At 32.9% G+C, this 10680-nt stretch overlaps 1 protein-coding gene across 2 annotated transcripts in view; it reads left to right on the forward strand.

The window, feature by feature from the left end:
* The window catches only part of LOC148608973 (prolyl 3-hydroxylase 1-like), a 45244-nt gene extending 35242 nt beyond the window's left edge, over positions 1–10002 (forward strand). Inside the window, exons 15-19 of one of the 2 annotated variants that reach the window (XM_088541628.1) lie at positions 113–211; positions 2428–2578; positions 2841–2955; positions 6128–6200; positions 6709–10002. In XM_088541628.1, the coding sequence (XP_088397754.1) occupies positions 113–211; positions 2428–2578; positions 2841–2955; positions 6128–6200; positions 6709–7179 (909 nt within the window). In that variant the 3' untranslated portion in view covers positions 7180–10002. The remainder of the gene's footprint in view (positions 1–112; positions 212–2427; positions 2579–2840; positions 2956–6127; positions 6201–6708) is intronic. The other variant, XM_088541629.1, reaches the window with a different exon arrangement.
* The last annotated feature ends 678 nt before the right edge of the window (positions 10003–10680 follow it).

The raw sequence follows: 10680 nt of genomic DNA on the forward strand, positions 1-10680 counted from the left end.
TCATAACCATTTTTGTCTTTGAATTTGATAGAGATAATAATATTACTTGGTAACTATTTCTGTATTGACCACTCTAATCAATCTGGTTCTTTGACTATTCATTTTACAACAGAAATCAGTTGAGGATAGTAACGGATCAAGAGAGGAGAACTTATCTCCTCATACTAATAATGAATACTTCACTGGCCTAAATATATGGCATTCTATTGAGGTTTGTACTCACACTCCTGCTTAGTTTGTGTAGTTAATGCATCTTGCCAATATTTGATGATTCACTGAAGCAGATTTAATACTTCCCACTTTTGTAATAATTTGTCAAGCCAGTCTCTTAACTGAAAGTTGTCATGGAAGGGGGCATTCAACAAATATTTAGTGTAATTTTATTTTCTATTATTATTTAGCTGCACAGTTGGAATGTTTAAGATCAATTTTTGTCTTGTATGTTGTTGAAGCATGGCTAGTACATGTGAGTTGATGGGGGTTTATATCTTAAAGGGAGTCAGAATTTGTAAATTATGTTAAAAAATAGAAGTTGATGTTATCAAATTCTTTATAGAGCTCTTCCACTTTTCAGAGAAGTCTGTGCTGGTTCTTTCACTGACTCAAGAAAAGACATTGTAATTATACATGTATTGATATTTGCACCTGACTTTTTAGTTTTAAAAATGAATTTAACAACTATGAAGTTGACCTTATAACTTATATTTGCATTTACATGATGTGTATAAAAGTTAAGGTATCAAAGGTATTGTTGCACATAACGCATGTATGTCTTTGGCTTTGTATGGAAATCTGTATTGGTCTGTAATGTTGAAGTGTTTTGTTTAGTGAGTGTTGCCAAGATATCAGTTATTGTTTCTTTCATAGATGTAAAGGGATAAATTGAATGTGTATTAGAAATGTTCCATGAATGTTATGAGTTCTTAAAAAGTAAACATTTAGAAAGTACTGGAAACTACAAATAATACACTCTTCCTTCTCCAAATTTTACTTCAATGATATTATGTAAAATGCACCATTAAGTTGCATTTTAAGTCAAAGTGGTGTAGCACTGAGTCAAGAATGACCTTCAGTTTTTGACATTAAACATGTTTTAGTTGGCTTAATTCCAAAGTACTAATCATAGAACAGAGTTAAAAAAATGCATAGCCAAAAATAATTGATGATCATTTTTATAACTGCAACAATCAGTGATATTGCTTATATTTTCGTTCTTTTTGTGCAAAGTTTACTCTCCCAGCAGCTGCAGTTTTGCTGGTTTTTTAATACAAATTAGTATTCTAGTATTTAAAACTTGATTGTTTTTTTTTAATATTTTCTTCAAATACATGTATTGAATAGGAAGCATAGGCTTATAACCAATAAAATGCTGAACTCTAATCTTTTATTTATCAACTGGTTTTTATGATTTTCGGCAATAGAAGAAATGAAAAATATGTTGAATTTGACAAATATATGATTAACCTGCATGACCCAGACCACAAGCATGTTCTTGTCTCAAAAATTTAGTTTTGGAAACATTTATTTTCTTTACATGTACAAGTGTAGTCTGAATTCTGAACTTTTTTAATTAGACCAAGTGTCCTTAACACAATGATTTCAGTAATATAAAGTTGTTTTGGATGGTTCCAGGTTAAGATTTTTGTTTAAGGTTAGTGTAAAAGGCATATCTGCTTGAATTGAAGGTGCCAAGTAGACATTTAGATATTACACTGTAGTATTACAAATTTAATAATAAAAAAAAAATCACACAGCTTACCTTTTGAAGAGGACTAGACAGATACCTGTGACAAATCACCAGAGGGAGACATGTTCATCCTGGACTCACACTCTGAATTCCATGTCAACTTATATTATTTTTATATTTTTCCCCCTTGCAAAAGTTTCAAATCACCCCTATCAGCATAAGCCAAAATTCAAAGAGATCATATTTTGGTCAGGGTTAAATTTTGTCACTTTTCATTGTTTGTTTTACAAGTTGAATTATCAGTACTTGTATTAAGGATACATTGAAATTATTTCTTAATTTACAGTGTTGTTCTATTGTTCAACTGCTACTGTTATTGGTGTTATATTTTGTGTAATTTGGCATGTTAAAATCTATCACATTTCTTTCCAGGACTATGAAGCATAGAACTGTTATGATTTTCAAATAAACAAATTTAATACAAGTGTACAGAAATATTTATAAAACTTTCATAGGAAATAATGGTGATATATTGAAATTTGATACAAATGTAAATAGATTTTATATTGGAGTGTAACGATAACTGAAGCCTGATGTTTGAATTATATTGACAGTAAAATACATGCAGATTATTAACCTTTGAAAGAAAAGTACTTTCTCCCACAACCTTATTTAGTGGGAGATTATAACAATATATTTGTAACTAATTGTACCCAATAATAACATGATATTTATTTTAGCTAGCCCATGTAGGAGTACTCAGTAAAGAACAAGCCCAGCTGTATCTTAATATCAGTGAATATGGTCGGTCTCTGGTGGAAAAATACTTCAATCTTTCACAGCCTCTGTATTTTGATTATACCCATCTAGTGTGTAGAACTGCCAAAGAAGGTACTGATACGAATGTTGATTATTAAGTACAAATGTAAATCAAAGAGTTGGAGTACTGAGTCAATTTAGATCAAACAGCTAAATTGTTTCCGAAGTCAGAAGACCTTTCTTCCATAAAGTACAAAACAAAGACAATAATCATCAATTTTAAGTGACATATAATGCAGATATTTCCATAATGTAATATCTCTGTAAAATATCAATGTCCAGGTGTATACAATTTATCCATAATGAAACATCACTACAAAATGATGTTTTTCAGGTGCCCAGGAAGACAGAGATGATTTAAGTCACCCTGTGCATGGAGACAACTGTGAGTTACAGGATGATGGAGTTTGTCTCAGACAGTTCCCATCATATGTACAGAGAGATTATAGGTAACTTATACAATGGCATGGAGGTCTACTTTGACGAACACATATTTTAATTCAAGTTAAATGCACGCATATGTAAAAATCAGTTAAACTAAATAGAATAAGAAATTTGTTTTCACAAGTTTGCAAACTGAATTCAGTAATGTCAGTTGCGACAAGAACAATATTAAGTTATTATTTTCCAAAAGGCTACCATTCCTTGGAAAAATTACTTAGAAGGTATGTATATAGGTTTCACCCTGTCCGTCTGTCTGTCCACAACTATTTTCTTAGTAGTAGCTTGCAGCATTAATAAGAAACTGTGTGGGATGTAATATAATCAAATGGAGATGTGCAATACTGTCAAGAATTTGCAGTATATACTCAAATAAAAGTAGATCCACCTATAAGTCAGAGCCCCCTTTTCAGTCCAAAATTTCTGGAACCTAGCCTTGACCCGCTGATAAGTCCCAACTGCATTGCTAACATTCCTTTATTACAAGGAGTATACCTGTTTGTTTTGATAAGTTAAATAAATGTGGAAATAAATAATTACAAGCCAGACTGGAGTTGTTTATATAGTAGTAAGTAATTAAATTCTTGACAAGCCTTATGAATTGTTTTCATACGGCCATTTTTTCATTCATTCTAATTTTGATACAACCATTAACCCAAATCCTGTTTTTATTAGACTTTTGGGTTTTCGGCTATATGATTGATTGATTATTGGGGTTCAATGCCTGAGCAGCAATATTTCAGCTATATTCAGGTGATGAACATGAAATGGATGATAAAATGAACATGAAATGATGATGATGATGAAATGAAAAAAAGGGATGGGACACATGGACAATAGGGTGGACAAATTTTGATTGCCACCAGGAAAAGGGAGGGATGGGTCGGGTCGGGCAATTTAGCCTCCTGTGGCATAGCGCAAAGGTTCCTACTGCTATCGAATGCCACAACAGGGTTTTTGTACGTGCGAGGAACATGGCATCTTTCCCAACACAGTGCACCACTATGGTTTGTGGGCAGGTTTTCCATATTATAGGCTGACAACCCCAGCATGTAACATGCCAGGGGTACCTGATTCCACTCTCTGGGGCACACAACCCAGTTGCTCTGTGAGCAGAGCACCCTAACCACCGGCTAGGGTTCTGAGCACTATTTAGTTGCCTTTTACGACAAGCTTAGTGCTGCTGCAGGCCTATTCTTTTGACACGCGGACCTGCACAGGGCTTTGGCTATATGAGTGTACAAGTAAAAATCAAGACACAAAATGGATGAGTGGGAAATAGAATAAAATCAGAAAAGGCCAGTATTGTGGCAAAATAAAGACCGAACAGTAAATATCCTTTTATTGTATTGTATTTTAGTTGTAAAATATAGATGATGAAGACAGTCTTCCTAAGGATGATATTTACAATTTAACATTGGGGTAAATAGTGCTAGTCTGGCTGTGCAATTTTGGGTGTCACACTCATGTCAATATCAAGCTTTTGACATGTTCAAGCCAAAAATTTTAGTTGATAAGCTAGATCTCATCTATAAGTCAGAATCCTTCCCAGCAGTTAAAATTTTAGTCTAAAAAATCCAATTTACAGGTGCATATATACGGTAAGTTTGGGAAAAAGTTGTAGAAATGATGGCTGATTAACATAGGCATTTTTCAGCAATATTTGGTCTGATGTATTGTCCGCAACTCCTCCTCAGCAACTTGATGACATGTTAAATTACCATATTTGGATGTCAATATTGTCTGGAATTTATGTTCTGGGCAAAAATTGTAGAAATGATGGCTGTTGGACTTGGGTAATTTTCAGCAAAGCTTGGTCAGATGCATTGTTCACAACTCCTCCTCATCAACTTGCAGAATTGGTATGATACTTGGTGGCATGTTAAATTACCATATTGGGATGTGCATATTGTCTGGAATTTATGTTTAGGCAAAATTTTAGAAATGACGGCTGTTGGACTTAGGCGTTATCTTGGGTCTGAGGCGTTGTCAGCAACTCCTTAACAACTTGCAGGGTGGTAATGAAACTCAAAGGAGTGTTAGATTACCATTGAGATGTGTGCATATTTTCAGGAATTTATGTTAAAGTGAATTTCAGAAATTATTTGTTATTGTATTGTCAACAACAAAAAAATATTAATGATTTCTGTTTGGAGTCGGGTTTTTAGAATGGCAGCTAAATTGTGTGTGAAAAGTGCTTAGTCTGTCCATAAAAATTGTGTTTGATGTGAATCATGTATCGACATTTGTCCCCAAATAATCAGGGTTCAACAGGCTGCTGGGAGTTTTAGTCCTGTTAGGGGCAATGTTTAGTTTCCATTGTATTTTCTCTATTAAAACATAAAAGAATTTAAGTAATCTGATCTTACTGACTCGTGTGTGCGACTTGTAAGATAAAACATAAAATATAAAACATAGGGGTCAGACAGTAGGTTTTGAATAGATCTCCAAAACCTTCAGTCAGGTTCTGACATATGGTAAAAGTGTTCAGCATGATAAGATATATCTGTGGTCAAATTTTCCTCTTAATCTGTTAAGCCATGTTGGATTTATTGCCCTTTTTCCACGTTGTTTTGCTATTTTGAATATAATTTCTTTCCAAAATCTTCTCCCCTGACACTACTTGACCTATAAGATCCAAACTTGGTATGAATTTCCCTTGGGGTATTCTGCATGGAACTGATGTAGGGATTTTTGATTCGTCAAAAAAAACTGGCTGCCATTACTAAAAATAGAACATATGGGTTAGACAGTAGTTTTTCGCATATTATATCTCCAAAACCACTAGGTTTCCCCAATTTTTTTCAAATGCTGAAATGATCCTTATTATAAGGCCTACAAAAGTCTGCAATGGATCAAAGTTGTCAAATGACTCCTTGTAAGAGTTATTGCCCATGATTGGGCTTAAAAGATGCAACATAAAGATTTTTTTTTACAGTTTTCTGCCAATTGCTTGAAAACTAGTATAGATAGAAAGAAACTTCCAATTGCTGAAATGATCCTTATGGTAAGTCCTACCAATTTCTTGTAAAAATTGTTGGGACAACTCTTTGTTAAATTTATTGTCCTTGAAAGACAAAACTCAACCAGGTGAGCTATTCAGGCTCCTAGGAGCCTCTTTTTTTTTAGGTATTTCCTGCTTGACTCTCACAAATAACAATTGAATGTGTGTATTTTCAGTGGATTGATATACCTGAATGATGACTTTGATGGTGGAGAGTTTTTCTTTGCTCATGGCAACAAATCAGAACAGGTATAATGACCTTAACAGATAACTGTGATTAGAATATAAGACTAATAAAGCAGTTAACCGTAAGTTTTCATTAACAGTAAAACCCTGTTGGTAAATAGATATTATATTACTGCAGATTAAAAAAAGAGGGGTTCAAGGCTATTGGTCAATTTATGAAATGCTCAAAATAGAAACGAACAACATTTTCAAACAGAGGGGGGTTTATACCACCAGACAGAATCTCCCCACCCTACACTCTGCTAAAGTCAATGCATATCTGTTTCTCCATCTTTTCATTATTTTAACTAAAATATGCCTCATCAGATTCATTTTATTCTTCATACTTTGTTGCAGTAATAATAATTAATTGGGTTATTACCTCTGTTTTTTTATGTTTAATTTTAGCAAAAGTGATTTCTTGTATTGTAGTCACTAGTTAACATTCATAAAGTAAAAAGGAAATATGAGAAATATAGCATAACAAAATTATTTTTGTTCTAGTTGATAGTTAATGATTTAATGTTTTTAGGTTTTGTTGAAGCCCAGGTGTGGTAGATTGGTTGGTTTTAATGCTGCAGAATTACATGGTGTAAGGGCTGTCTCAAGAGGCAAAAGATGTGCATTAGCCATGTGGTTCACACTAGACCTTAATCATAAAGAACTAGCTAGAATACAAGCTCAGAAAATGCTGGATAACATGCCAGATAAAAAGGAGTTAGAATTACCTGGGATATCCAGTGAGCAGTTAAATGAAGATTTTGGGGATCCTGAGCAGGAAGAGGTGGACGATAGATTAACTGAAGAATTTGAAGAGACACTTAAGAGGTCGAAGAAATCAATGGGACCTGATGCCCCTGGAGGTGAGATGAGATCCAGTCAAGTTAAGTCTAAGGAACAGTTGGATAAGGCAGATAAATCTATAGACCTCAAATTAAAAGGGGATGACAAAACTGATAAATCTCAGAGTGATGAAACAGTTAAACTTCATCAAGAGTTGTGATGAGCCTTACTTAAGTGAAGGAAATAAATGCATTCTTGGTGCTAGGTATCCAAAAGTTGCTTAAGTATTTCATAACATTGAAGTTTAGTATTCTACACAAAGAATACTGAAGTCACTATGGCCTTTGAATGACCTGCTATGTGTGCGTTTAGACAAATATGAGAAGAAAATACAAACACAATCGTGCAATATCTGTGATAAAAATTCATGTTTTGGAAATTTTTTGTTTCAAGTCATTAATTTTTTGTTTATGTTGCTTATTTCTATATGACTGCAGAGGTCAAAGGTTGTTATTGATATCTATGTATGTATGCTAAGACATAAAGACTTTGATGGGATGTTGTAATTCTGCTCAGTCTGATTGTCGCCGTCTCTTTTAATTGGGACTGTCTTATTTTGCATATTATTGCAAATTATTTCGCACATCATTGCAAGAATGTATTGATTATATAATGTAATAAACTCATATTGCGCTAATGCTAATATGACATTACAAATTGGGTATACAATAAAAGGATTATTGCATAATACATGTTGATCATAAAATATCGACTATGCCATGTACATTGTGTAAAATGTGTATTGCACTCTCAAGGTTGTGCAATTTCACATCATATGAGGTGCAATATTTTTCAATTATTCATCAAATATTGTAATAACCGTATAAATATTATTGGACTATTCCACTGTTCTCTAAATATTATTGGACAATTCCACTATTTCCTAAATTCAGATATTGCTGTATTTTTTTTATTATAATTAAAAACCTGCTTGGATTGTAATGGCATTAGTTGAAACTTATATTATGGAAGTTTAACAATATTGATGCAAGATTTTTTCCCAAGATCATTTACCACTTTTGGTTTGGTTTGTTATCTACTGATAATCATGTGTCTCATGCTTTAAAAAGAATCTCATGAAATTGATTATCTGTTCATTTGTGTTGGGTTGTATAAAGTTGTTTTATTTTGTTGATTATTGTTATATTTAAATGGATGCATTTTAAAACAAGATCTGTAATTCATATAATATAAAATTTTATTCTTTTTAAGTATTAATCCATATAAAATTCAGACACAAAAAATGGTAGAAGTAATTCATGATGCTTTTTTCGATCTATATACTTCATATTTTATGTACGTATGGTCCCTTCTGTATACTAATCTATATATTGGAGAAAACCATCCATCTACCACTCAAATCAACCAAAAGTTGACTCTTACATTATTTCCAATTTGATACAGTATCTATATAATTTTTATCTCTGAATAACAAACTTAAATTGGTTATGTGGTCAGTGAGTGTAACTGTTTCTGAACTAGATATAACGTGAATCTGGAGGGTTTTTGACATTTTGACATGCATGAATCATCTCCTGTCTGATTTTTATGAAGACTGCTACTTAAAAAAGTTACACTCATCTACAGAAGAATGTCTTCTATCCTGTCATTTTTGTTAATAGTCTTCGTACTACAAAACCAATGAATTTTTTGGGAATATTTGTACATATTTTTTCTTTCATACAAATACATCTAAGAAAAATGTATTTGTCAATTTCCTATACAATATAAAATGTTACAGTAGGTCAAATTATGATTTAAATAACAAAAATAACCCTTTGGTTGGGAAAAAAATGAAATTAGACAAAACAGTTTTGTTGAATTATATTGATAAATATACCCCACCATTTACTTTCAGAACAGTGGTTCTTTTCACAAAAAATCATAAGTGTAAAATTAGTCGTAAGTTATTACGTCATAGTAAATCAAAGTATTGTGATGTCATAACTTACGACTAATTTTACACTTACAATTTTTTTGTGAAAATGACCACAGATTCCCCACCAATTGCTTTCAGAACAATTCCCCACTCATTTCCTCAGAACAATACCGCACTAGTTCCACTCACAACAATACCCCACCAGTTTCTTCTTTCACAGATTCCCCACCAGTTTTTTTTTCACAACAATTCCCCACCAGTTCCTATCAGAACAATTTCCCACCAATTTCTTCTTCCACAGATTACATACCAGTTTTTTTCACAACAATTCCCCACCAGTTTTTTTTACACAGTAATTCCCAACTATTTTTTTCACAACAATTCCCCACCTGTTTCTTTCACAACAATTACCCACCTGTTCCTTTCACGACAATTCCCAACCAGTTCCTTTCAAAACAGATTCCGCACCCCTTTCTTTCAAAACAGATTTCCCAATAGTTTCTTTCTAAACAGATTCACCGTATCAGCTGACAATTTTTGACACCCTTTTCTGAAGGAGAGGTGGGTTTACTGTTTTACTTTTGTCAAGGATTCCGTGACAGATTTCTCAGCAAATACTCATCACAGGTGTAATAAATTTTAACACGTACTTCCTGTAGGTATGCTATATGGTGGGATATATTTTCAGAAAAATTTGACAAATACTTCCTGTTTACTTTGTTTATTTTCTTTATCTCGTGATTGAAAGCGGGGGTATTGTTAGTGAGCCACACAGACTTATTGTTTTCTCTATTCCAAGCACTTTCATTACTTTCATTAGTTTGCAATATCAAGAATGGGGCATTTTCACTGTAAAGAATGTTACCACTCAGCTGAACTTGATAGAAAATTTTCTCAACAATTTATCTGCATTTTGTGTATTGCCCATTTTATAAATGATGCAGTATGTAATATTGATAGATGGTCATGAATAAATTTAGAATAATTGTCTACATGCAGAAACACAGAAGTCACAAACCAGATTATATCTTCCATTATCATTGACATAAAATCAACTTAATGTGCCATTTCAAATATTTTATCAATAAAAATATTCACATTATACTCAAAGTTGTTGTGACATTCAGTAAAAATATTCACATTATACTCAAAGTTGTTGTGACATTCCATAAAAATATTCACATTATACTCAAAGTTGTTGTGACATTCCTTGCTAATAAACTTTTGAAGTAAAAAGAATTACAGTTTGTCTGTCAGTTTAATTTATCCATAAATTGTAACTTTGACACTAACATTTGAACAAAGGGGTCAGACAGTAGTTTTTCACATATATCTCCAAAACCGTTACGTTTAGCTAATTCTGACATGGTTAAAAGTGTGCGGCTTGATGAGATCTATCTCTGGTCAAATTTTGGTTTTAATTCGTTTAGCCATGTTGGAGTTATTGCCCCTTTTCAACGATATTTGCTATTTTTAATGTTGTTTCTTTCAAAAATCTTCTCCTCTGACTTTACTTGACCAATTGAAACCAAACTTGGTTTGAATGTTCCTTGTGATATCCTGCATAGAACAAGTGGGGATTTGATCCATCAAAAAACATGGCTCCCATTACTAAAAATAGAACATAGGGGTTAGACAGTAGTTTTTTGCATATATCTCAAAACCATTAGGTTTAGCCAAACTCTTTCAATTGCTGAAATGATCCTTATTATAAGGCCTTCAAAAGTCTTCAGGGACCAAAGTTGTCAGGTGACTCCTTGTAAGAGTTATTGCCCTTGAAAG

The sequence above is a fragment of the Perna viridis genome, chromosome 8, assembly GCF_037379345.1.
Source record: "Perna viridis isolate PV_CMFRI_1.1 ecotype Kerala chromosome 8, ASM3737934v1, whole genome shotgun sequence".
NCBI lineage: Eukaryota > Metazoa > Mollusca > Bivalvia > Mytilida > Mytilidae > Perna > Perna viridis.